At 53.1% G+C, this 27,486-nt stretch overlaps 1 protein-coding gene across 1 annotated transcript in view; it reads left to right on the top strand.

Moving 5' to 3' along the window:
* Positions 1-26,895, top strand: part of XXYLT1 (xyloside xylosyltransferase 1) — a 36,229-nt gene extending 9,334 nt beyond the window's left edge. Inside the window, exons 3-4 of the mRNA XM_074912010.1 lie at positions 11,475-11,607; positions 25,760-26,895. Coding sequence (XP_074768111.1) covers positions 11,475-11,607; positions 25,760-26,156 — 530 coding nt within the window. The 3' untranslated portion in view covers positions 26,157-26,895. The remainder of the gene's footprint in view (positions 1-11,474; positions 11,608-25,759) is intronic.
* Positions 26,896-27,486: the final 591 nt, after the last annotated feature.

Raw genomic sequence — 27,486 nt, forward strand, 5'->3', positions numbered from 1 at the left:
TTCCTGGAGGGTAGCATCATCTCTGAACATGGTCTCCTCTTCCGCGCCTGGCAGCATGTGGGGGAGCACTCAGGGTTTCACTCTTTCACTGACTGGCCCAGCCTGAAGGCAGAAGCCCTGACAAAGGAGGGGGGAAATGAGCATGGGGTGCTCATGCCATGCATGAGGTTAGCCCTTGTACAGCATGCTGCATCTTCCAGGCGCTGCCAGAGCACTAACTCGTTAATCCTGGTACATCTCTGGGTCGGCAGGGAGAGGAATGCAACTCTGCTCCCCCCGAAGCTGGTGGGGTTCAGCTTTGCAGAGCCATGGCCGGGTTGTTTGCCCAGAGAGGGACTCCCAGCGAAGACAGACCCCCTGCTCGTGCTGATGTGGCTCTGTGTCTTCACATGGGCAGTGGAGGAAAGAGTGCAGAACAGGATGGAGCGTGACTGCAATGTTTAATTCCACTAATGGGATCTCTTACAAGCATATGCATAGAATTAGGCTTGGAGATCTCCAGGAAAGCAGCTCAACAGGATGGTTCCTCTTTGTGCCCAGCCTCTCTGCTGCTTTGGTGTCTTCTGCATCCCAGAGCTGACTTGCAGAAGGCTCTGAGAGCAGACAGCAAGAGCCATCAGAAGGTGTCTAGCTAACAGCCAGCGAGAGACACAAATTCCATTTGGCCCACCCTCAGCCTGTTCTAAATACTTTGGAAGTATGGGACTGAGAAGAGGAAGAGAGCCAGTTCCCTGTCTGGTTTATTCTGGTGTTAGGAATCTGGGTGTGAAAGTGGATGTGTTGGAAAATATTTGGGAGAAGATATTTGGTGAGGAAATACTTGACCTAATTATCACTATTGGTGAGGTGAGATACAACTGAATTATTAAGATCACTGGATGCAGTGCTTACAAGAAGCAGTGGAAAAGAGAAGTAGGAGCTGGGTAGTATTCTACTGTGAAAACACACCTGGGGACATGCTGACTAAAAACTCAGGAGGTTGGTCTGCAGGTGCTTTTGAAAGGTTATTTATCAGAGGCTCGTAAGGGAACTAAACAGCAGTAGGAGAAGTGGGTAAGTTTCTGTGTGACTAAACACAGGTGAGGAGCTACAGGGAAGGAGAACAGAGTATTGCTACATTGCTGAAATTTATGGCATATCAATATGGTCCTTAGGAAAAACCTGACAGAGGTTCAGAGAAGAGCAGTGGCTTCTGTAGAGGACAAACCAGGCTGACTGGGACCCTCCGGTTTGGGAGAGGGCTGGCCAAGGGATTACGGTGTGGTCTGGGAAGCCACGAGCCATGCGTGGTGGATGTTTGTACAAGAACTGGGGGGCATCAGAGTTGGTGAGAGGTGGGTTTAAAACAGCGAGTGCAGTGATCTGTGGAGCTCCTTGCTGCAGGACAGTGTAGATGCTGGGCTGCCTCATGGAAGAGCAGCTGTCTGATAGACACCAAGCCTTGGGATCTTCCCAAGCTGTGAGCTGTGCAGGAGCATGTTGGGGGGGATGTGGTTGTGTGTGGTGGGGGGAAGCACAGCGGCTGGTGCAGTGAATAAGCAGGGCTGTGCCCAGGGAAGCGGCTGCTGGCGGGGAGCTGGGCCATCGACTTCAGAGCGGGTGTCTGGGCTTAACATTTGAGGCACACCAGGATCAAATGGGAGGTCCAGTGGTCTCCCTGGCCTCAAACTCTGAGCGGGGCAGTTTCTCTAGCTCATTATCAACGGCTGTACTTATTATTAAGCGTAGACCAGATTATAATGATGTTTGTCCAAGCTGCCTGTTAATGACCAAGCCCCAGGCCGCTTGGGATTTGGTGCTGCTTGCAGCAGGCTCCAGCTGCTGTCTCCAGCTTGGTCTCCCACGAAACTGATATCAGCCTTTGCCTGCTCCCAGAGTCACAACAGCCTCTGTGAGCATCAGCTTACGCCTTTCCCACCGAGTGGAACTGGAGGGAGGGCAAAAGGCCAGGGAGGAGACGTGTTGGAGTGAGTGCTGAGCTGTGCTCTGCCTTCTCAGTGCACCTTGCCTGCACCAAGGCCAGGCACCCGGAGCACTCCTGCCGCTGGCTGTGGAGGTGAAGAGCCTGGGAGCCCGGGGGAATGGGTGTCAAGAAAATAATCTGTTTGCTGGAACAGCGCCTTCTCCAGTAACTGTCTTCTGCTAGTGTGCTTCTGTAAAAGCAGGCAGGCAGCATCCTGAAAACACTGTTTATTGCATTTGTAGATGTGCGTGCGTGATGGTTTGCCACTGCAGCTGCAACATTCGAATCCATAATGCAGGGTTGCCCGGGTCAGGCTTTGTTTGCCCGCAGGTACCAGGTGACTGCACGCAATGTTTCCCCTCAACAGCACCTGTGAGCACTGAGTTACTGTGCACTAATCCTGCGTCACACAATGAACAAAGAAAATATGCATCAGAGTTCTGTTAAGGTGGAGAGGCAGAGGGAGGTGGGGAAGCATCATCTCCTCTTCCTCCTGTCAGCTGCAGAGCAATTCCTGGTGCACAGTGCAGCTACCCCCAGAACTCAGCAACTTACATTGTAATAAAAGAACATTCTGAGAGTGTGTCACTCCTGATCCTTTCCTGTTGGCTGAGTGTTGCCATCATTGCTGAGCCCCACCACACTGGGGATATGCAGAGGTGCAGCGGGTTGGGAGAGTGCTAGGAGGAGAGTGCCTGTGTCCCAGATGCTCCAGGCCTGATGGTGCATTATCAAAGCAGAGATGTTATGAAGAGGCACAGAAAATTGGAGTCTATGGTGGAGTCGTGGGAGATGGCCCCGGAGACATATGCTCCCAAGCCACGGTTCCCACAGGATGCTGCAGTAGCTGAAGGGTTTATTTTCTGGCAAAAATGTTTCCATCTTTAAAGGAATGGAGGGAGTGTTAATAGTTTCTGGTGTGCTCTCATAACCTCCCTCCCTGCTTCATGGTGCAGCCACGTGAAAAACAGCCAGATTCCTTCCCCAGCCTGTCTCTGGGCTGCACGCACTCATGTCAGATCCTGTGATGAGTAGAGAAGAGACTGGAGTGATGGATTTGAAAGCAATAGGGAGAGTGATGCCAGCCATTGTTCCTTGCTGGGGCGAGCCTTTTGTGCTGTGGGAGTTGTTTTCATGGTGCTTTTTGGGAGCAGGCAACAGCAGACCTTTAAATAAGCCAACTCCAGTTAAATGCCAGAGGCTGTGGCCTTGTAGGAGCATCCTCACCTGCCAAAAGGAGACCCTAACCCCATCCAGCTGCCTGCAGGACGTGCCTCTCATGGCAGGAGAGCCCCTCGACCCCAGCCCTGCTGCAGAGGATCTGGTGGGAAGGGCTGCTGTGATGAGGAGCATGTGGGTGCTTCTCGGCAGTTACCTGGCAGCCCCCCGGGTGCTTGGGCATGGCAGAGGCCCCTTCCCTGCAGCACCACTGCCGCTGGGGGCCAGCACAACCTGCAGTCCCCAGGGCTGGTGTCACTTCTCATCATTTCCACTGGCCGCGCCTCGCTGCCATGCCACCATCGATTATTTTTGGATGTCCTAGATCTGTCAGGCTGGGGCAGGCATGTGCAGCTGTTTCCCCACTCCCCACGGAGCAGCAGGGTCTCGGTGCCCGGTGCTGTGGGTGGGTGCTGCCCTCCTCCCTCCCCAGCCAGCCCTGCTCCCCTGTCCCTAAAGGGTGGAAGCTACTGGGTATCACCCAGAGTTGATGGTAGGGCTGGTCTCCCCCGGACCTCGCTCCCCACTCTGGTCTAGCTCATTAGAGCTTAGCAGAAAGAATAAAGGACAAAATCTGCCTGCAGCCCCTTCCCCCACCGTGTGCAGTTAATCAGGACATGAGCTCATCTACCTAAATGCATTTATTTTCCTGTATCTCTTCTTGGTTTCCCTTTCCATCTCACCCGCTCGTTACTTCACAGCTTTCTGTCCACACTGCTTAGTAATTTATGGCAACCTGGAATTAAACTTTATTTTGTCTGATTAAAAGGTTTCCTGCTGCTCTTCCTGCAACTCCAAAAAGTGTCTTCACACTCCTGCCCCAGTGGCACCATGTATTGAATACACAACAAGCAGCACTTCCAGCTCCATCTTGAAAGCTGTCATGTGCTCAGTGATGTCTCTGCCTTGGAGTCTGGTTAAGAGCCAAGGTGTTGAGCACCATTAAATATTAGTCCCTCAGACCTTGATGGATTATGAGGAGACACTTGGATGCACAGGAAAAATTAATTTCCTGGAACAAAATGCATCCATCTTGTTCTGACTCTTCCCCATCCCTCTGGAGATGGCTGTAGGGTGTGGAACAAGGCAAGCAGGGCAATGCTGCCATCAGTACCTGGGGCCATTGCTGCTGCACTAGACCCTTGAGCTCACCCAGGTGCCTGCCCTGTGTGGGTGGTAGGGATGATTTGTCATCTGTCTCTGGCAGGCAGCCTAATTTTTTAATTAGCCAATAGGCTCAAATTGCTGTGAAACAGCCGCTGCTCTGCTCTGCTGAGTGCTTAATCGGTGCTGCAGAAACCTGGTTAGTGGCCGAGGTGCTTAGGTATGTCCCCCCTGAACTCCTGCCCTCCCCTGGCACCCTGTTTGCTGGGAGGGGAGGCTGTTTGATGGGGTGAGGTGCTGCTATGCTGGGCCAAGGAACAGAGGTGACCCTTGGCTCCACGGCAGAGGCGAGGATCTGTGTTTAAGCGGGCAGCTGAAAGGTAAGCTGTCTGCGCTTTGGCAAGCCCTGCTGGTACAGGGGTTTGTAGAATTGTCTTATTCTGGGAGGGTGGGCTCCGGAGCAGCACCAAATCCTGGGAAGGGGGACTGCAGCCCCTCCTGTCACCAGCATTTGCAATAAGCTCTGTGGAGTGTGTTATGTTTGCACACATGTGTGCCTGCCCCTGCCTCAGCTGCCTTCCTCTGGGCAAGGCTCTCCAGTGCTGTCGGGGTCAGCTGCGCAGGCAGCGGTGATTAATCCTGGAAGCAGAGGGGGAGACTTTGTGGAGAAAATAAGGCCTGGCAGGGGAAGCGCACGGCCACAGAGGAAGCTGCTCACAGCCCTGCTGACAGCAGGAGGGAGAGAGGCCAGGGGCAGCCGGCAGTGCAGGGGATTGAGCCAAGCGCAGGGAGCCTCTAATGAAAGGCAGGATGGAGAACCTAGTGTGTTTGTGTTAATAAACCATCTGTATCCATGCTGGGCTTGTGGTGCTGGCATCACCGCCTGGCACTGCAGCTGTGCTTGTGCTCTGCTCCCCACTGCAGCCGAGGCTTTAGGGGGCAGCTGGCGGCTGCTGCTGCTGTGGGCAGTGCCCTCTGGGTTGCACAAGGACCCTCCGGAGCCTGTTGCCTGCCCTGTGCCCATGCCCGGCCTTGGTGCTGGCTGTGGGAGTGGTGTTTTCCTTGGCTACATGTCCCTCTGAGCCGGCGAGGGCGGAGGATCCTGGTTTCACAGCCAGCACGGGCAGCTTTGCAGAGCTATGTGTTGCTGCCGGCAGGCACGCTGCCCGCTGGAGCAGGGGCTGCTGCCGTCCTGCTCCAGGAGGTTTATTGCCCAGGGCAGTGATCCGAAAGCTGCTGCCAGTCCTTCACAGCTCCCGCTTTCCTTGGGATCTCACCCTGTTGTGATGGGGACAGCTAAAAATCCTGGCTAAAAAAAAGTCACGGGTAGTCAGAGCCAAACTCAAAGTGATGGAGAGAGGTGGAGGGGAAGCTGTCCAGGTGTGCCCAGCATTTGCAGACCAGCAGACCTGAGCCCTCCAGCCCTGCTGACCCCAACTCAGAGAGCCTGGGCCGCCCAGCCCTCTTCCTTCTGACGGTTCAAATCAAGTGTCAAAATGCACAGCAACCCCCTGGCCCTCTTGAGAGACCCCGGCAGCAGCCCCACAGCACCCAGAGCTGCAGCCAGCAGGGGACACTCCCATCCCTTCGCTGCGCAGTGTCCCCCATGCTGACTGCAGCTACTGCTGTCCCTGCAGAAGGGTCTCTGAGCTGCTCTGCATTCGGCAGCTGTCTGTCCCTGCCCATTGCCCTGCCCTTGCGAGGCTGTTGCCCCCCACGCTCTCTGCAGAAGGATGGAGGGGGCTCCTGCCTCCTTGCGTTGCAGGGCTCATTGCTGCTGTCTCTGTCGGGAAAGGTGAAGCGGCGTGCTCGGGTTGTGCAGCACACACAATCATCAATCCCACGGTGTCCTCCTTGATCTCGCCTCTTCTGCTCTGCATGGGCACAAAGCACCAGCCTCTGGCCCCAAAAGTTGCTGCTGTGATGCAGAGGAGGTGCAGGGAGGTTGATGTGCTCCCATCTGATATGTGTTGGAGGAGTCCCTCCTCATTGGCATGGTGGACCAGGGTGCTTAGGTCCTTAAAAACAAGTCTGTTGAGACAGGTGGAGAGCCCAGTGCAGAGGCTGAGGGAAGCAGAGCCAAATTGCCACCAGCGTGTTGGTGATGGGCATCTGCCTCAGGAGTGTGTGTGAGATGTGGGCACAGTGCAGCCTGGCTGGGTGGTGGCCTGTCCCCTTCTGCCATCCCACTGCTCCCTGCAGGGTCTCCACTGCCAGACCAGCTGCAGGCAGGATTTTGTACTCTCAAGAGGGAGTTGAGCTTGTGCCAACGCAAGCGTGTCAGTGGGCTGGAGAGCTACACCACCTCCAGGAGGTTTCAATTCTTGCTGCTTCTGCTCTAAAGCTGTTAAACCGCTGCTCAATTAGCAGCGATTAAGACCATGCCATTTGCAGGACAGCTTTTGCCCTTTGTGTTGTGATGGCCACTCTCCATTTTGCTATTTGTTCCTGAATACAAGTTACTATTTTCACTCTTTTCCCCTCTCCACAGAGTGATGGTGGCTGCTGGTGGTGGCATGCCTCTGTCCCTGTCTGGCATGGTTTGTATGGAAGAAGAGGGTTGGGAGCAGAGGCCAGTGCTGACGTCCCAGCCCTGTGCCTGCTGTTTGGGCTTGGCTTTGCCAGGGTAGCAATCCTCATACAGAGAAAGTTGTTGGGATGAGTGTGAATGAGTTTGCTTGCAGAATAGCCTGTGCTGCCTGCAGAGGCCAGGCTGCAGGGCTGTGGGGTCTTGCTCTTCTGCCTTGGGCTCCCCACACCTACACCTGGGGATGTCTGGTGTCCAGGAGGTTTGTAGATCATGTAGGTGCCTCTCAAATCATATGTTTTACTCCAGAGACTAGTTTCAGCCATCACTAGGTGACCTGTGGATGCCCAGACTGTTCATGGAGGGTGGCAGCATTGTCCATGCCATGGGGGGTGAACACTGCTGCTGCTGCCTGCCTCTGCCCTGGCTGTCTGCGGCACTGAGGAGGCAATGACTCACTGGTGGCAAAGGTGCTGGAGCAGAACATGGCAAATAGCTGAGAAGGGCATCTCCTTTGCTCCCATCAGGTTTCTAGCTGGCAGCTGACGTTCCCAGAGCAGCCAAGGGAGTTGTGCCCACAGGCTTATGTACTTGACAGTTTCTCTCAGGCTCTGTTCAGGCTCCTGCCTTTGCATTTCCTCTTCTGACCCTCCATCCATCATCCATTCACTTTCCTGTAGTTTCAAATCCACTATTTAAATCTCTTGCAGGCCATTCCCTCAACTCAATCTAGGGGAAAGTAGTCCTAGCCTACAGTCAGGCTCAAGGCTGCAGGTCAGGAAGGGCTGGAGGGGTAATATCTGCTGCTCACTACACAGTGTCCCCAGAGCTCTGGCTGGCACAGCCACAGCAGCGCTCCTCCTCCCTGTGCTCCCCTGCTACAACTCCTGCCTGACTCTTCTGAGAAGTGCGGTTTGTTCTGAAGGGTCACACCACGTGCTGGTAGGGTGGTCTGGCTTGCTGCACGCCCACCTGCTCCCGTCCCGCTCTGTCCCCACTGTGCCATGAGGCATGCCGTGGGGTCTGTGCCTCCTGGAAAGGGCCATCAGACTAGCTGCGGAAGCTGCTTCCACCTGAGGGTCACCTGGGTGCTGCTCAGAGCATCCAGACAACCCACCGAGCCCACCGGCACACACCCGGAGTGCCTGCCAGCGGCTGAGCCCTGGTGCAAGGCAGCTTGGGCACCGATGGTGCCTTTCTCTCCTTGTTTCCAGCACCACAGACCCTGCTGCGGGATCCACATCTCTGAAGCTGGTCTTTCTCTGGACATGGCTGGAGAGAGGGCTTGAGCCAAGCACGCAGAGCAGCCCTGCTGTGGCTGCTGGTACGAGGCTGCAATAAAACATTACGAGTTTTAAATGGGGCCAGCCTGTGCCGTAAAGCTGTCACTGCTAATGGAGATCACCTCTGCTTTGACTGGCATAACTCCCCTTTATACACTGTTGGCTGGAAGAGCCGGAGTTGAAGGGAGCAGAGGGTAATATACAGTATGGCAAAGTTAGAAAACTCGCTTGCTTAGCAAAACTCTCAGCCTTTTCCCACATTTCCAGCTGGACCTCTCCAAGCAGTTTGTGTCTAAGAGAGAATGCAGTTCCTCCACCCCTACATGGCAGCCAGGACAAAGCGCTTGGTAAAAGGGTGAAGAGCACGATACATCATAAATATTAGTGCCTGGCCCCTTGCCAGCCCCAGGCAGACAAACCGTCTTGGCCATTAATCTGTCTGTGCAAGCTGAATCTGGCAAAGTGGATCTTAACGTCACTCGTGCTCATTTTTGTCTCAGTGTTGCAGTTCATGCTTACTTAAAAAGAAAAGTACTTCGTGCTCTCTGAGTCTAATTTGTTAATGAGTTTTTTGTGGGGGGCTCTGCCAGCACAGCATGGGACCAGTGCACAGGGGGGGTGAGCCAACCACAGGGAGCCTCTAACGAAGGGCAGGATGGAGAACCCAGCATGTTTGTGTAAATAAACCGTGTATATCTATGCTGGGTTTGTTGTGGCGCTGGCATCGCTGCCTGGCACTGCAGCTGTGCTCGTGCTCTGCTCCCCACTGCAGCCGAGGCTTTAGGGGGCAGCTGGCGGCTGCTGCTGCTGGGCAGCACCCCCCGGGTTGCACAGGGACCCTCCAGAGTCTGTTACCCGCAGGGGTGCTGGGGCATGCAGGACTGGGATTGGAGCTTCCCCCAAGCTCAGCTTTCATTCTCTGCTGTGATTAATTGCAGTTAATGCTCATCTGTAATTTTAGAGAACAATTGGATGACGTGCCTCACAGTTGATTTAATTGAAACCTGATGAGGTGTCAGAAGGCTGCTGTGCACCGGGGTGAGTTGTGCTATGATCCCCTGGGGAGCCCATTCCCTCTCCCCATCCTCAGCAGTGCCCTGCTTCTCTTGGGCTAAGCTTGTGTTGTAGGTCTGGGATCTCCTCAACCTGGAGTTTTGTGACCGGTCTGGATATTCTCAAGTGCAACAGTTTTAAGAATTTGGGGGTTTTGCACTGCGGTGGTATGGACCACTGAGGAGGTTTGGGGTATTTGGGATACATGTCTCATTCCCTGTTGCAGAAATCCTCCAGTCTGCCTATTCATCTGCTTGAGCTGTGCTAGCGATTTCTAAGGCAGTTAGGAAGGCTGAGGGAAATTGCTTTCAGGTCAAGACCTGCTTTAGCCTGTAGTGAATTACTACGCCTGGGTTTTAAATCCTTGCAAACAGAGGATTATGGTGGTGGTAAATACTAGGTAGGCCTGGGGATTGCCGTACTGCCAGCTGAAGGGAGTGTGGCCTTTCCCTTTAGCAGATAGTGATGGATGTTAAAAAAATAAATTGAGATACAGCCTGAGTTATAGCTTACATACTATTTCTCCTTGATTTATATTTCTGCTTGGATGCTTTGCAGAGTAAGCAGTATATTTCTTGCTTAACCTCATGGGGCTTTTTCCTTCTTAAATGAGGAAAGCATGGACCCATTGCCAAGAGCCCTGGATTAGTGCAGGATCTGCAAAAAATTCAGAGTTGCTCTACAGCCCAGCGTCTGCTTGAAACACAGACACCAAGTGACGAACGCATTTCAAATGGCAAAGCCACATTCCTATGCCTAAGCGTAGCTGCCTGTGCCTGGCTGCTCTTGTCCCGATGGTGGCTTTGGGGCCTGAAAACAGAGCAATTGCCTCCTGCCCTCAGCAGGGGTAGCCAACAGCCTGTCCCAAGCATGGCAGGGTGAGGGGGTGAGGAACTACAGTGGTGTGAAGGCTGGAGCATGGACATGGGCCCAGAAACACTAGCCTGCTGGGAAGCCCTGCCCATACCCATGGAGAATGCAGGCAGCAGAGGGTGAGGGCAGGCTGGACTCATCCTTCCTCCTGCCTGCAAGTACTAGGCAGGAGGAAGGATGAGGGCCTGGTTCACTAGTTGCCATGAAAGCAGTGGTGACATGCACACCTACCCTGCAGGAATCTGTAATGGCACTTGTATGTGATGCGTGGAGCTGAAACAGGTTGACACAGTCTTTATAATCCAATTAATGCCAAGTGCTAAGCAACCCAACGAATTTGCTCTTGGCTTTTATAACACATATAAATAGCAGTGACATTATGTAATGCTACTGGGGATGGCTCCACTCCATTCACAGTTCCCAAGTGGGGCTGAGCTTGGCTGGCCAGACGATGACCATGGCTTTGACTGGGGCCAGGGAAACACATCCAAAGGTTCTGATCTCCCGTAGCATTTGCGTTTGCTGCAGTCCACTTGGCCTGCTGCAATCTGTACCACATCACCAGCCCAGGACAAGCAGTCTTGATGAGGCACATCTCCTGCACCCTCTCCCAAGCAACATCTCCATCAATTGGTCTCCTGTGCTGCAGAGGAGACTATGACAAGCACAGTCAGGGGCCTGAGCTGGTTAACGAGCTCTGGCACGGCCTCGATAATGATGTGCTTCAGCCTCTTCTCACTCTCAGCTTTCCTGCTGAAAGTGGAAGATGCTTCTATGTCTGCATGACCCTCTTTGTCTCTGACAGAGTACCACCATCAATAATGGTTTTCCAGGCTGCTGCAGACTGTCAGCCTGTAATTTCAGCCCTTGGGGAAGCCCGTGTCAGGCTGCTGGCAGCTAACAAGCTTGTGCAGGTATTACTGAGGGTGTCATGTGGCTGAATGAATTATTGATTGTCCATGATGGGAATTGCTCTTAAAGCTAGGGATGGATGTTCTGTGGGCTGGAGCCGGGAAGTGCTCGTGGAGTTGGTAGCTTTTCCTAGAAGTAGGTAGCAGAAGGTGAGCATGGGGTTTTGTGTGACTGCTCTTACAGAAACGCTTCCATGAAAGGAAGAAGCTGGGTTGAAGCTACCTCTTGCTTTTGTCAATCGTATGGAAAACCAGCTTCTGGAAGGAAAGAGGGAATGGAAAAAAGCGGGAGGTCACCAGAAATAGTTTCTGAAGTAAATAATGCCTAAAATATGCATTGGTAAATGCCGTCATGATGGTTGAAGGTTGGTAGCTTTATGTAGAGGTTGCAGCTGGATTGTGTTTGCCATGAATTGGCTGAGTCTTGCCCATGGGGCTGACTGCACCAAATCCTCACTGGGTATAATTTGTCAAGTAGCCTCTGGTAATCACCGGTTACAGTTTTGTCTTATATAGCTGACTTTTCCTCTTTGTGCTTTCAGAAATAACACAGATCATCCAGGTAGACTTGGACCTGAAGTATAAGACCAACATCCGAGATTTGTTTGATGAGTTCGACAACTTCCCGGAGGGAGCAGTCATTGGGATTGCCAGGGAGATGCAGCCAGTGTACAGGTACGGTCAGCTCCCTGTGGGGAACAGGGGGTGGGCAGCAGGTGACTGGTGTGTCTTCTCTTCAACTCAGGTTGGTCTTTGGAAGAAAATCTAGGGGGAAGCAGTCTCCATGCTTTAATCCCTGTGTGGGGACTTAATCCGAAATGTGTAGGTCGGTATGAACAAAGTGTACAAGTGTTGCTGTTGGTTTCCTTGTTCTCACATACCATCACAAAGCTTCCAGAGCTGGGCTCCTGGGCATTGGTACCAAAATCCATACCTATATTAATGCACATCTACTAGAGGTGTATTTGCCCAGCCATGCCTGCTGACATGCTCTGATTGCATTCTGGGGCATCAGTTTATATGATGGGGCTCAGTGGTGAATATTGCAGAGAGCAGGGGTTGAGTTTGGGCAACAGTGGGTTCTGGGTCCCTGGAGTGTCGGTACACCTTCTGCTGAAGAAATACTCCCTCGGGGAAGATTGAGTGGGCAACTCTGTTGGTGACCTGGGCTTGCAAGCATGAGGATAGCCCCATGGTCACTTGCTCTTCAGACCCTTGGTTCACCAGCCAGTGCTGACTGTGGTGCTAGCTGGTGGTGGGAGCCGCGCACTGAGGGGTGGCTCAGATCTTCTTGCCCATGGCACACCAGCGGGCTTCAGGGACACAGGTATTTCTAGGCTGGTGCTTAAAGAAGTTGGTTTAGTTTAGCCTGCATTGTTGCAAAGATGAACCTCAGGTTTTGTTTTAATCCGGGGTGGATCAGATCATCAGCTCAGGATGCCTTAATGGCTTCTTGGCTGAGCAGAGTTTGAGCATCTGAGATGGCTTGGCTAGATTTGCTAATCCTAATGGAAATGTTCTTGGAGGAAGATAAAAAATCTTAAGAGCTCTGTATGTCTTTTCCTTCCCTATTGGAAGTCTTAGTAGTGAGATCAATAACTGAACCTCCTAAGACATGTCCAGCAGCATTGTTGGACAAAGACTGAGTTGCAGAGGTCTGGAGCAGCCTTTCCTGCTGCATGTGCATCTGGATGAGATGAGGGTGGAGACAGAGGGAAGTTCACCCGCAGGGGATTGATGGTCATTATTCACCACCAATCATTTCCTAGAAGCCCAAGCCAGCTGAGACCATGCTCAGTGAGAACATTTCTGGTTACTCAAACTGCAGAAGTCGCCACTATTTCCGGACTGGAAAAAAGGCATTTCTGTGCCCATGGCAGAAGTGTCTCCTTGCCTCCCAGCTTGTGCTTTTGGCGGGGAGAGCTGGGACCAGAGGAACACGGATGCTGAGGTCTCATCTGCATAGTGCAGTACCATGCTTGGAGCATGGAGAGCTCTTCTATCTGCTTTGGGTGCTCTGACAGGATTTTGATGTCCAGAATGATAAATTCAGCCCCAGTTAATCATATCCAATTGTTAGAGCTTGAAGCAGGATGGATGGAGCAGTGACAGTTGAGTGTGGCTGCAGGGCTGTATCGGACTGTCAGCCTCAGTCAGCACTGCGCAGTGGGGCAGATCCCGTTCGTTAGCAGTGCAGCCTGTAGTGGAATAAATTAAGCATTTGTTTGCCTGCAGTTAGTCCATGGTGGAATCACTCCATGTTTCTGTCTCTGCGGGGATCCGTTTTGCATTATCTCCAGGCATAGCTAGGGAGCAGGAATGGTGTTATGCTGCCTGGATGTGGTTTGTGGGACTGGGCATGCCTGGAAGGGACCAGGTTAAGCCTTGGGGTGCTCCACTGGAGGGAGAGATCTCTGGCATGGCAGGGTACAAGGCACGGGACTGCAGAGCTGAGCACAGAATATATGACCCAGTTCGAAGCCACACTCTCCCTCCTCCTGCCACCCACAGTGGGGACAAACAAGCCAAGCAAGAACAGCCCTCACAAGCTGCATTTTTGGGCTGAACTTTCTGTTGTTGCAGTTTTGACATTCTGGGTCACTTTGGGCTATGTTGTGCTTTTCTTCTTGTGCTGTTTTGATCTTCATGTGAAAACAAGTTCCTGATCCTCCTTGTCGCCAGCTCACCCGGCGCGGGGCAAGCTGTGCAAACGCCAGCCTGCCCTCCCACCAAGCCCCCTGCCCTGCGGGGCTCACACCTCACTGCTCACAGGGTTTCCAGACGAAAACACGAGCTGACAAAGCATGAGTGTCTTCGTAAAAAAAAAAAATTTAAAAATCATCTTTGCTATTTTTATACTTTTACCATGATAAAAATGTGTCGTAGGTGTGAAATAAGAGGTGCCAGCTCCAGCTGTGTGATTTGCCACATGCGTGGGCTTGAAGCATCAGTTGGGAAGGCAGTTGTGGGGGTGGAGGAGGGTTTCGGGACGATGGCAGGGTCCTTCCATTGCCACTCATTTTTTCCTCCCCATATCATGCAGCTCTCTGCAGCACCAACTTTGCCCCAGTGTGGGGCAAAATTTCAGAGAGCTTGGGGTGAGTCAGCAGAGCTTTCCTGAGCTTGCTTGTGGGACTGTGGACTGGCACCCCGGGGCAGGGTGAGCCGGTGGCTGGGAAAGCTCTGGGTGCCATCCATCTTCCCCTCTCTGTAACAGTGGGGAAGATGGATGGAGATCAATCTACTTGGCTGTGTTGGATCCTTGTTGCCTACTTGGCCCATCAGAGGAGGTAGCTGTGTGCAGACGAGCATATTTTGTAGATGATGCACCATTTTCTGGGAGGCAGTGCTGTTCCCACCAGCTGCCTGTTGGCTGTCCGGCTGTAGGCTGCGCTTTCCAGGCACAAGCTGGGACTCACAAGACTCAGGCTGCTGTGCTGCTGCACTGAGCAGTGCTGGGCACAGACACTTGAGGGAAACAGAGGAGTAAGAGAACAGCAAATAGGAAATGTCCCGGAGCCTGCTTGCGTATCCTGAAGGTAGGGGGAAACCTCCAGACAGCAAAACAGGATGGCACAGGAGCATTTCCATTTGTTTGACTCATGCTGAAACAATGCCCGGCCACTGTTTGTCTTGGACAAACTCATTTCTCTGAGCAACAGGATCTCCTGGCCCTCCTGCAAGGCAAATGGTGGGGTTTAACTGTTACGCAGCCTGGGGCCGGCCTGTCCTTTGGGGTCGCTCAGGGTGGGTTGGAGTGGTCTGAGAGTGGTAGCTCCTGCTGAAGCTGTATGTGGATCCCCCTGCAGATCCATTTCTCCACCGTGCCCTGCAGGGGTTCGGGGTGTGGAGGGGAAAGTGGCAGGAGTTGATATGATGTCCGAGGCTGTCAGTATCAGGTTTGCTTCTCTCCAGCGGCAGTGGGGGAAGCGGCACTCTGTTCATGAGTCAGGAGTGTTGCGCCTCCTGTGGCTTTTGGATCCGATGTGTGACACAGGGTGCGGTCAACACCTCTGTGGACAGGGCCACAGGCAGAGCTTCAGCCCACAAGAGGCTGCCCCCCTCTGCCAGGGTTGCTGGGGACACTGGTACTATGCACTACGCTTGTAGACGCTGGTAGGCTTTCCATGGCAGCACTGGATGCCTCTTGCCAGACTGATGCTTGCATGCTGGCCTGCAGGCAGAGCCTCTTCCCAGCACAGACATAGGCCTGCTTATGTGTCTGCCTGCACGGGATACATGCCACAGCCAAGACTGGGAGCTCCTGTGTCAGTGAGAATGGATTTGATGAGAAGATTAAAATCTGCATCTGAACTTTGCCTGGTCCAAAAGGCTTTCCATGCAAGGAGTGTTTCTGCAGAATCATAACCTTAATTAAAAATCCTGTTGTCCCCTGCAGCATTTCAGCCACTCAGGCATGCTGGCAATGTCCTGTTCACCAGGCTGCAGAGGGCAGGTGGTGATGATCTGTATAAATATTTGTTGCACTGGGCCTTCCATGTGAGATTCTGGCCAAACTGAGAAGTATGGGCCCTCCTGTGCTCTTAGCCTGACTAAGAAACATGCAGGCAAGCGTTGCAAATGCAGCCAGCAAGGCAGCTATCAGGCTGGCAGGCAAAGTCCCTGTTCTCCCCAGGACATGCATGACGTGTGTGCCTGGCCCAGGGAGCGGCATAGCCGCAGTCCCGGCTGCGATGGGTCTGAGTGATGGGAAGAATAGCACAGCTTGCTGCGGGTCAGCCTCCTGAGCAGTCATGAGCAGTCCAGGCTGCGTGTGGGCACAGCAGAGCTCTCTGTCAGGACACAGTGAGGGCATCCACATGCGGATGCTGCTGCAGCCTAGACCTCCCCTGGGCCTCTGTGCCAGCCTGTGCTGTGTCAGCACTGCTGGGTGCCAAAGGGAGAAGCCTCACAGTTTCAAAGCAGCCTTGTGGCTGAGGTGAATGGAGTAGGAAAACACTACGACACTCCCAGAAATGTCCTGAAAACTCTCCGATTACAGAAGGCAGAACTTAAACCCTGTTCTCACCGAGTTTCCTGGTTATAGATCCTCCAGTCACGCTGGTGGTGTGTGAGAGGCAGCAGGACAGCAGTACGGATTGCACAGCTGCTCTCAGCAGCCTCAGGCTGACCCCAGACCAGCATACCACACCATGCTCCCTGCTCCCACCCCATGGCCATCCCTGCCTGTTTCCTGCGTGGTGCTGGTGGTGTTCCTAGCACTGCCACGTTGTGGTGGGTTCTGGGTGCCAGTACTGCCTGGGGCCCTGAGTGCTGCCCCCTTAGAGGTTTTATTGGGGAGGACCTAATCCACAGGTGCTCAGGCAGGTGCTTTTACCCCCTTGCTCCAGATGGGAGCAAGGCATCTGCTAGCTGCCTGTGGTGGTGGACCTCAGGAGAGGTCCCAGACCTTCTCAGTCCAAGGGTGCATGTAGCTGGGGCTGGAAGGGCAGCTGCTGCCTCTGTTCCTGCTGTTGGACAAGATCTTCACTGCTGTCCCCCATGATAAGGAGCTAATAAAAGCTGGAGGCGTCTTGGGAATCCGTAGTGCTGGAAATTATAAAAGTTTGTCCTGCAGGAAAGGATATCTACATCAAAGGGACAGCTACAGACTACAAAGGACCAACTCTTGAGTCCTTGTATGGCTGCAAGGCCGTTTGCTTTTGCTTCTGCCTAAAACCTAGGAAGAGCTCAAACAGGACATTATTTTGTGGAAGAAAAAAGCTTTGTTTCTTCTTGTGATCGTGTGGGAGCTTCTGTAGGAATGCAGTGTGCCCTGTCACCTGAGTATGGTTTGTTTGAGAACTGGTAAAATAACCCTGAGAAGCCCATTAACGAGTGGAAGCAAGCCTGTGCAGCCTCCAGACCCAGAGGCACAGCACTTGCAGTGCTCCATGTTTGCTGGGAGCTCAGCAGCAGCGGTGCTAAGTCAGTTTGTCAGATGTTTGGAAGAGGAACAGAATTATCCTGGGCTGTGAGCAGGCTAATGCTGAATCCACAGCCAGGCCAGGCTGTCAGCGCATCTGGACTGAGACAGTACATCCTGTACCTTCTCCTGGGATGTTAAAAAAACCCAAAGTACTGCTGACAGCTGTGAGCAAGGAGGAGCAGCTGGATTCCCTGGGTATCGGCTGAGGCAGCAGTGGTGGTTTTAAGATACAGCAGTGCAGGTGGGGTGTTGCCTGGGATGGGACTTTCTGGAGTTGGTGATAACCATCTCCAGCAGGCAGGTCCTCCTGCCTGAGTTCACCTGGTTTTGTGGGCTCCTCATGCAGACAGGTTGCTCTGATTTGGAGACTTTGCTCTTTTCCAAGTGCTTTTGCCCTGGGGCAGCAGGGATCTGCCTGCCACAACAGGCTCTGTATTTCCCAAGCCCCTCAGTCAGCGAAGGCAGAATTTGCCTTGCCTGTGTCCCGTCAGGCATGGTGATGCCAATGCTGCCTGACCGCAGTCCTGCAATCCTGCACTTTCAATTTTAAAGCATTTCGAGGCTTTGGCTTGATTTGTGGTGACTGCTGCTTCTTGATGTGTGGGGGAAGCAGTTCTGGGAATTCTTTGGCAATGGCTGCCAAGAAGCAGCCAAAATTACAGAACAAGCAGAACCTGCAAGGAACTGGCAGCAGAATTGATTTCAGGAATTCAGCATTTCTTACTGATAAAAAATTATTTGAGAAGGTAAAAGGTTTTGTTGTTTACATCTGTGCACATCATTAATACATAGGACCTATTGCACTTACTCCCATTAGCAACCAAACCTGAAACGTCATTAAACACAATGAATAAATTTGACAAGATCTGACAACCACAGCTGTGCATCAGTTAGCATGTATACTATTAGTAATATTAATGCTATTAACTGTTCCTTTTGAGATACTGGGCATTACAAACATGATTTTTTCCAACAACCAAGACACTTGTGTGTGTTTGAGTAAGGCAGTTGGGACTCCAATCAGGGGTTCAAGCTTTTCCTCAAAGGACTTTGCCATCCTGCAAAGAGCACAGGCAAGGGCTACCTGAGAAATTTGCCATGACTTTGCTACAGATTTTTTTGCTGGTCATAGCACACAAGTCCAGGGTGTGTCAGGTAAGCAAGTATCAGTTAGCATACCTGCACTTGTCTTCAACTCATGAACTTCTCAATTTCAGCTCCTGAACATCTCAGTTTCAGTGTCTAGAGGTAGGTGTCACACTGGTGGCATTTTGGGGTTGCCGGAGTACCTGGCTGCACTGGTAGATCATCAGACCCTGCACGTTAAACATTGTGAGCAGGTATTTGCACAATTGTTGTTACCTTCTATGGTTACTTTTTTTGTCATGGGAGAGCATGAACTGAAGGAGCAGGGCCATGCTGGACAATGATGCTTTTTTGGAGGTCACAGCTTGGTTTGGGGTTGCTAAGAAAAATACTGTTCATGGGCAGTGGCAAGGCTCAAGCTGGCCTGTGTGGCGCAGGTATTCATGACTCCTTGCACCCCAGTGAAGGCTTTGCAGCATGGTAGGGAGGGGAGCCTGGGCTGTAGATGCCAGCAGAGGTGTCAAACCAGCCCAGCTTGTCTCTTGAATCTGCTCTGTAAAGTGTTTGCTGGGATTGAGCATCTGGAGGTGGGGCAGGAGGAGCGGATGGGGCTGCTCTGGCAGCTGGAGGGCAGCTGGTTCCGCTCGGCCAAGGGGCTTCCTCACCAGCACTTGGTGGAGAAGGAGCTTCCAAGAGCTGAAGCCCTTTGAAGGAGGAACAAACAAACAGACAGCAGGAAATTGAGAGGTTTTGCTGCATAGCTGGGATGCTTTCTGGAGTGATGTGGTGCAGGGGCTGCACGACGAAGCTCCCAACAGTCCTCTGGAGGAGATCCCACAATGCCCTCCTGCTCCCTGAAGCTCAGTGATGGTTCCCTCTATGCCAGGACTCCCCTGTGGCAGCACAGTGTTCCACAAGCCAGGACTCCCAAACGGGGATAGAGGAATGGAGGCCTTTTATATCTCCTCCTCACAGCAGCAGGTGAGCATCTGTCAAGGGAGAGCATCTCCCTTGTTCCTGAGAGTCCTGTTGGCCCGGGGCAAGCTGCCCACATCTCTGAAGCAAGCAGGAAAGCACTGCTGCAGCAGAGTCCATTCACAGTTTTTAACAGAAATCTGCCATTTTGGCAGTAATTATGCCTTTGGTGTTTTTTAGTGCCCCCATGAATGGGCTGGCCCCCGTCCTTCCCCAGTGCTGAATGAGCAGATGGCCTGACAAACAGCCGACGGCTCTGCACCGCTGCTAGTGCCACAGCATTTGGTCTGTAGAGGGAAGGAAACCGGTGTGACCCAGACAGGGATTTGTAGCCCCCCTCTGTTCAGAGGGTCATTTTAGCATCAGCATGAGGCGCAAAAATTTCAGATGGTGAAGGGGTCCAGCCTTTGAAATCTGTGTCCCAAGGAAAGATTTTGCTTGCAAGCTGCATTCGCGAGTTGCTACTTATCACCTATTTACGTGTGCTCATTTTTGGACTGCTAAGTCCACGTAGAAATGAAATCATTGAGAATCAATTTGCTGCTCCAAATAAAGACCTTTTAAAAGCTTGGCATGCAGACTGTGCTGTAGTAGAGACCAGCGCTGTACAGACATAATTTGTGCAGTACGTGAGAAGTTTATTAAGGAATTACTGATGTCTTCATTGAAGAGCTCAGTCTGTTGGTTAGTCAGCATTTTCCATGCAAGGGCTGAAGGTCCTCCCTGAGCTGGACCCTCTCCCTGAACCCACTGGAGGAGGGTAAGATGGTCCCAGTGTGCACACCAACACATCCTGCCCTTTGTCCGGGGCTGGGAATCGGGGTTGCTTTGCCCCAGGGTGATGTTCCCCCACAGAGTTGAGGTGTGCTGCTGCCTTGGCGATGCCGTTGCACATCGTTGGGTGCACAGTGCTCCCAAGAAGCACAGAGCCGGGATTTCCTGGGTTACACAAGCTGCTCAGCCTCAGCTAAGGCACTCCAGACCAGGCTGGTACTGAACCTGCCGCCCCAGCTCCTTAAGGGGTTTAGCGTGTGCACATGGGAAATTAGCAACAAGGACCACTTTGTTGCAAAGCCTCTGTCTGCAGCAGGGCTGAGCTGGCCCCACCAAGGTCCAGCTGCGCTGGGTCAGGAGAGAGGAGTGTGGGTCGAATCCTGCTCTGGCTACAGCCCTGGGGGCAGCTCTGTCCCTGGTAGCTCAGAAGGGCCCATCTTCACTGCAGAGATGCCTCTTGGTGGAGGGGGAGCTGAAGGAAGGGGACATGGTCTTTCCCTGAGGGTTAATCTTGGTCAGAGTAGAGTGGTAGTAGGGGGGTGGTGGCTGCTTGCCACAGTGAGGTTTAGCCAGGAAGAGGGGAAGGGTGCAGGGAGGTTTCTTGGCTGTGCTTGCTCTTCTTGCTGAGGATTAGGGGGGAAAGGCAACCGTCATCCCCAGAACGGATGACACAGTCATCCCTGTGCCATCACTTCCCTCCCCACTGCCCACACTGTTTCCTCTGGGTGATACAGAAACCACTGGTGGGGGGTCCTCCAGGGTACTGTGGGAGCCAGGTTGCTTTTAAGCCTGCATCTGCTGTCCCCAGAAGCCTTTAGAGTTGTTTGCTCTCTCCCCCTCCATTTCAAACGCATCCACCCATCCCCATCAGGATGCTGCATACTTCCCACTGGGCCTCCCAGCCTGTCCACTGCCTCAGCCGGCTCGCCAGGGCCCTGCAGGTACTGGGCACCAGCCAGTGGGCAGCTCGGCCGGGGGTTGCTCGCGGCGGGGACCACAGCCTCGCACTGTGCCCTCCCACCCACCCCGGGGAGCGCTGGCAGCAGCGCAGAGCAGCATGGCGCAGCGTGCTCGTGCCTCATTGCTTATTGCACAGGAAAGCAGCATTTGCCAGCAGCTGCAGCTGGGGGTGATGCTACTGGCTGTCTGATTTCTGGCTCAGGAACCAAAAAGCATGTTTAGAGGTAGCAAGAGCATGCACTTGTTGTTTTAGTTGGTGTTTGGGCTGGCAGGGCTGCTGTCAGAGTGGTGCAGAGAGGAACGGCCAGCAGCCCGTGCCTCCCTTCTGCATGAGGAGCCCCATGCTTGGCTGGATGGGGCTTGGGGTCCCCCAGCCCCTGACCCCTGTGAGAGAGGCTTGGAGACAAAGGTGCTGGCTTGCTGCTGCTGCCCATCCTACCCTCCCAGGCAGCTGGCCCAAACTCTGCCAGTGCTGGCAAATGGGAGCAAATCAGTGAGTTCCAGCAAGGAGTTTACTGGTCCAGGGATGTTTGTTGCATCCAGAATCTTGCAGATCCCTGATTTTTGTGGCTTTATTCTATGGCTGTTGGCTTTACTTCCCTCTTCGTTGAGGGAGAGGCTGTGCAGCCTTTCTCTCTGGGTACCACGCTGCTCAGGCACATGCAGCACACTTACACAGTGCACAGCAGCATTTGGAGCCGCCACAGCCTTCCAGGAGCATCCTCTGACCGCAGCCACCCTGGGGTTGGCCCAGCATCTGGTTTCACTTCATGTCTTTTTTGACTTGGCTACTCAGTTCCCCAGCTGCATGGGGGGGGTTCCCAGAGGCTGTTGGCATTTTGGAGATGTGGCTGCATGGGAAGGATCCACGTTCTCGGCAAGGCCAGCGGCGTCTGTGCAGCTGGTGTGGCAGTGTTGCAGCCCCTTGAACATCTCAGGTGGATACAGGCACATGAGCCCAGTCTGCTGCCTGTGGGGCCAGTGCTTTGGGCTTGCTGTTGGTCACCCAGCTGGCAGTAAGTCATCCACCCTGACCTTCTTGACAGCAAGAGCACCCCGCTTGCTTCACCAGTGGTTTTCAGGTCATCCCACGAGGTTGTCTGGTAACCCAGAGCTGAAGTAAGTGATTGGAAGTTCATGAGTTTGGACAAAGTCTTCTCCCCACCCAGCATTTGCCCCTTGCTGTGCCTGAAAGTGAGAGAAGGACCTGCAAAATACAGCTGATGGGTGGAGCAGTCTCTTCTCCCCCTGGCAACTATCCCCAGTGAAGCATTTTAAAAGGTGCGATGGCAGCTCTGCAACCTGGGGCTCGTGACCGCCCGCCTGCGAGGCCGGGGAGGTGCGGCCGGAGCGCCCTGCACTGGGCCAGCAAGGGAAGTCCTGGTGGAAGCAGGGATTTTTATCTGGGCTGCCTGGGCCCAGCATTTGAATGCTTGGAAATGCTCTTCTCCAGATGTTTCCTAGCACACGCCGGCTCTGTTTATAAACGGCTCCTCAAAGCAAAGCCCGTTGGGGCTGCAGGCAGGCGCTCACGGCAGTGGCCCTGCACGGCTCCCCCGCACCTCGCTACAGGGTCGGGGGCCCGGGGTCACCTCTTTCCCCTCCTGTCTGGAGAGACCAGGGTGGTTAACAAAAGCCCTAAATGCCTCCTCTTCCTTTCTCCTCCCCTTCTCCTGGCCAGCAGCTTCCTGCCCTGATGCATCCCAGTGGTGGCCGGCATCTTTGAGCTGCCTTCCTGGCCTGGCTTTTGCTGCCGGGGGCATGGGGAGGGGGGCACCCCACAGCCGAGGCAGGTGACACTCTGAACTGCCTATCCCAAGGGAGATCCTGGCTGCTCCAGGGGCTCGGGCAGGGAAACGTTTCCATTGCATCCAAGCGGGTTTTGGTTCCTTAATAGTTGTCTTGAGGGGGGTCTGAAGCCCCAGCACCCCCTCCCTGCATCCTGGCAGCATGCTCAATAAGCTGCTGCAATGTTCCCCTCATGTTTTGCCACAATTTGAGGTAGGTGCCAAGGAGTGGTGCCGGGCAGGACAGAGCGGCACAGGTCACAGGCTGGGTTAGCTGTGTGGCTGGCTGGTTGCTGTGCTCCCCAGCCCCATCTCCTCCAAAGAAAATTAGACTCTTGTACCTGCCACTCCTTCCACTTCCAGCTGGGTGGACATGCATTTCAACCACACTCTTCTCTCTCCTGGTCCCTGCAGAAGGACAGCGCCAAAACCTTCGGTTAGAAGGACAAAAGCCAAACGAAATCCTGGCTAAACAGATGCTGCCAGCAGCCCTGCCAGAATACTTTTTCCTTGGTTGGCCAGAGCCCAGCACTGAAAGGGCTGCGGTGCAGTGCTGGGAGCAGGTTCCTGAGCCATCGTTGCTGCAGGGCCACCCATAGCTCATCCCATCCTGGGTCTTGGCCCAGCATCACTCCCTGGGGATGGCCCTGTCCTCCCCCCAGCCCCGCTCCCCCTACGTGCGGCCTGGGGAGGATGGATCCGTCATGCCAGCGCCGGGAGGAAGGGCTGAACAATTGCTACTTGTCAGTCTGTCTCCTCTCCTTGCAGAAAAGGGGCATGTTGCTCCCTTCTTGTTATCAGCCGTCGCCGAGTAATCCGCTGGGGAACGGCACTGCTGAAAAATTGAGTCATTTGATACAGATCTGCTTTCTCCCTGCCGTGGCCTGGCAATGCTGAGGGCTTGGGCACTTGCATTTTTCCTATTCTAGCTGCTTTCAGGGTCTGTAATCTCATCCCTTAGCTTGGGCAGTGTGCTTTTGGAGGTAAGAACATGAAAGGAGTCGGCTCTGCTGCTGTGGACCTGGAAAGGTGCCTCCCTCTGCAGCACTGCTCCCCCTCTCCCACCTGCCAGCTTCCAGCATCATTTTGTGGGCATGAGGGTGGCTTTCCTGGCACTGCTAGGGAGAGGCAGAGAGAGCGGAGTATGCAGAGGTGAGCTTGAGCCAGTCTCTGCTCAGACCCCTGGTCCTGAGCACCTCGGGAAGATGATCAGTGCAAGGCTGGGTCTTGTCCTTGCAGGTTGAGCTTCCCACCGATGCTGTGTGAAGAGCACTTTGCCCTCCTGTTCTCATGAGCATCCACAAGTGGTCTCTGTGGTGACCTGGTGCCTGTCCCCAGGACATAATTGCTCTTTGCAGAGGCAGAGCCCTTTTTATCCCTTCCCTGCCTTTTAGATCAAATGAGCACTGCTGCCTGCGGGCTCCAATGAGGCAGCCAGTCCTCCACTCCCCTTTGCCGGGAGGCGTGGAGACGGGTGCTCGAAAACTGAGCCCTTATTCCATGGAAAACTGGCACTTAGAAAAACCCTTTCCATCCTGAATCAGGTGAAATGGAATGGTGTAAACACCCTTAATGAATTTAGAAATACCAGAGGTTTGAATCTAAGGCATCTAAATGGAAAGTTGTAAGGAAGTGGTGCTGTGTGATGGTTGTGGTTCTCCAGGTCAGGAAATAAAAAAGGTGCTCACGGTTGACATCATTAATAGATCCACATTTTCTGAGGCCATAATTCTGCTGGTGACTGTTGAATCCTGGCTCTTGCCTTGGCCAGTCTCACAGTGCTGTGCTGGGGGTCCAGAAGACAGGCCAGAAGGATGGATTTAATAGTCTGATCTCTGTACAAGCTATAGGATTCCCTGAGCAACTGTTGGAGCTGAGCACAGCTTCTTACAAGAAAAATTTCAATTTAAATGTTTGAAGTGGAGGAGTACCCACTGTGACTCTGGAGCTGTCCCAGGGCTAATGTCCCAGCATCTTCCTACATCTGAATTAGCCCAGCTTCACCTTCCAAGCATGTGACCATTTTAAACCTTCGGGTGCTAAATCCACACCATCTACCAATAAATTCTTGTTTCCTGGAGGTGTGTGGTGACTTTGGTCAGTGTCTGACAGACTGAGAGGTACCAGCAGCAGGCTTGGCTTATTCTTTCTAACAGTAGCTGTCCCCAACATCTTCACAGTGAGGTGCAAAGAAAAAAAACCAAAACCTGCTGTAGCTTTACCTTAAGTGTTAGGGCTGGAAGGAAGGTGCAGTGCTGGCATCCTGAGCTGTCAGATGGTGGGGTGGGGGCTGCAAGGTCTCTCCTGTCCTCCTCCAAACCACAGTCTTGGCAGCAGAGGATGCTGCTTGGGGGCAGAAAACTTTCAGTCTGAATGGGAACTATTTTTTGGGGCAGATTCAACCCCAGCTGCTTGGGTAGTACCATGGGATGAATTCAATTCTTGCAAGGGGGAGCAGCTGGTGTGTACATTGTGGGGTGTGCTCACTGCCCCAGGGCTGAGGAAGGAGCCAAAGAGGCTGCTTGTTTAGGTAGTCTAACCTTTTCCTATTTGAATCACCCTCTGGAGTTAGGTCTCTGTATCGCTAGACTTGCACTGCTCTCTTCTCCTTAGCAGCTGGAAATTAGGTGATGAAGATTGCATCTGCCAGAGCTGCTACAGCTGAGCCTTCCAAGGGGTGCATATGCTGAAGGCAGTGAGTGCTTGTTTAGCTAATGAGATGTTGCCATTGGCTTTCTTTTTTTATTTTTATTTTGAAGAAATATTGCTGCCACTCAGATTTATTTTGAGCCTTCTTTTTGCACAGCCTCAAACTGAGGCCCATCTTTGATCCAGAGCTTCCCCATAATCAAGTAATAATAATGATGCTGCGAGCTCTGCTGCCAACATCCTCTTAACTGCAGGACATTTTCCTGGCGTCTACCAGCCGTGGGGGCACTTCTGGTCGTTCGCCCTAGGCGCTGGGATGCCATTTCGTCTCCCCGCACAGCCGTGTGAGCAGTCACGCGATCCTCTGTCCTGTTGGCTCACCAGAGAGATCCTGATAGAAACAAAAGGGGCTTTAGGAGAGAGCAAGAAGAGTGGTTTGAGGTCTGGGCAATATCCTGTGCAGGGGGCTGGAGAGAGATGCAGCCCACGAAGCACCAGGCTGCTCTGGGGACCTGGGTGCCTCCAGCCCGCAGAAGACAAGCACTGTGAGATCCCTTTGATGGGCAGTAGGTCCTGTGCTGTGATCCAGACCTGCTCAGACTTGAGGTGGCTGCTCTTCAGGCTGCGCTCCCTGACTCCCCTGTTTCTGTTTTTCCTCTCTCTGCAGGCACACGTTCTGGCAGTATCGCCGCGAGAACCCCCAAACCAAAGTAGGGGATCCCCCTCCTGATGGGCTGCCCGGCTTCAACAGTGGTGTCCTGCTCCTGAACCTGGAAGCCATGAGGCAATCCAAGCTCTACAACCAGCTGCTGGAGCCCACCATGGTGCAGAAGCTGACAGAGAAATACCACTTCAAGGGCCACCTCGGGGACCAGGATTTCTTCACCATGGTGGGAATGGAGCACCCAGAGCTCTTCCATGTGCTTGACTGCACATGGAACCGGCAGCTCTGCACGTGGTGGAGGGACCATGGATACAGCGACGTGTTCGACCAGTACTTCCAGTGTGAGGGTGAGGTCAAAATTTACCATGGGAACTGCAACACCCCAATCCCTGAAGACTAGAGCACCCGCCACCGCCAGGAGCAGCTCTGACTGCAGCAAGCCCTGCAAAGCCATAGTGGCTGTACCAGCAATCCTTCAGGAAAGCTGGCCAGCCCGGTTCTGTTGCATCCCAAGGGGATCCCTAGGGATCCCAAGAGTGTTCAGTATCCCACTGCCTGTAGCCTCACCCCTCCAGGAGGAAGTGCAGTCCAGTAATTGGAGCAGGACATCCGCAGTCACTGTGCCCAGGGCTCAGCTCCTGGCTCTACTTGGGCAAGTCCACAGTGCCCATCTGTGCCACAGCCACTGGGGCGTGGGGGCCGCCGAGGGGCCATCAGGTCACTGCTGCTTTTGTCCATGGCAGGGTGCTGCTCCCTGGTGCTGTGCAGCGTTGCTTTGTCTAACGATCAGCAGGGGTCCACAGCCAGGCAGCCGGGTTTCGCTTTGGCATCCCTCGGTGGCCCATTTCTGCACCTCATGCAGACCATCCGTCTGGTCAGACACCATCCTCAGGTCATCTTCCTTCTGAAGCATTCCAGAAAAGTGAGAGGGTTTTAAAGACTGAAAAGCTGCTTTAATTTGGGTTACTTAGAAAAATTAAATGCTAGATGAGCTTTAAAACCTTCCATTGGTTCTTCTTAGCAGTAAAAGCTTTACTGCCTTATCTTGTCTTAAAAGTGTTCAGTGTACCAATAGGTTCATTTTTTTAGCTTTGCCTTTAACCTTTTGTACAAGAATAAAGTTGCAGATGTAAAACACACTCAGCTGTTTTTCTGTGGCACAACTGAAATCCTGTGCAATAGGAGGTTTCATATGCTTCTTATCATGATTAAAAACTAGTTGATGTATATATCCGTTGGGCAGTTGAAAATGGTGCCCCGTGTAGATTATCTCTGTGCTTAATACCATGCCTGTCCCAAGCAAGTGAAGCAAATAAATGGGCTGTCACATGCACTGGACTTCAAAAAAAGATCATCCTCACCATAGCCAGGGTTGGTTTGGAAGGAGCTGGGAGCTGCCTGTGCTATGTATGAGTGGGCTTCAGGCCTGAGCGCTCTCAAATCCTCTCAGCTGGCCTGGCCAGCACGTGCAGGCTCCTGCACAGGTCTGTCAGCAGAGGTGCACACATGCATTAACCCACCTTCAGCCCTGCTTTTTTTTAAACCAAGCCAGCGTGTGCCTGTGTGTGCGTCTGTGCGTGCATCTGTGTGACATGCATGTGCAAGAGAGAGGGATGGGGACTTAATTATGGCTTAACCTAATAACAGTGTGTGCAGTGTGTGGCAGGAGTTTCCTGGGCTCCTTCCCCTCTGTCCATGAATGAACTTTTATCTGTACCGAGGGAGAGGGT

Source organism: Athene noctua, chromosome 8, assembly GCF_965140245.1.
Source record: "Athene noctua chromosome 8, bAthNoc1.hap1.1, whole genome shotgun sequence".
Lineage (NCBI taxonomy): Eukaryota > Metazoa > Chordata > Aves > Strigiformes > Strigidae > Athene > Athene noctua.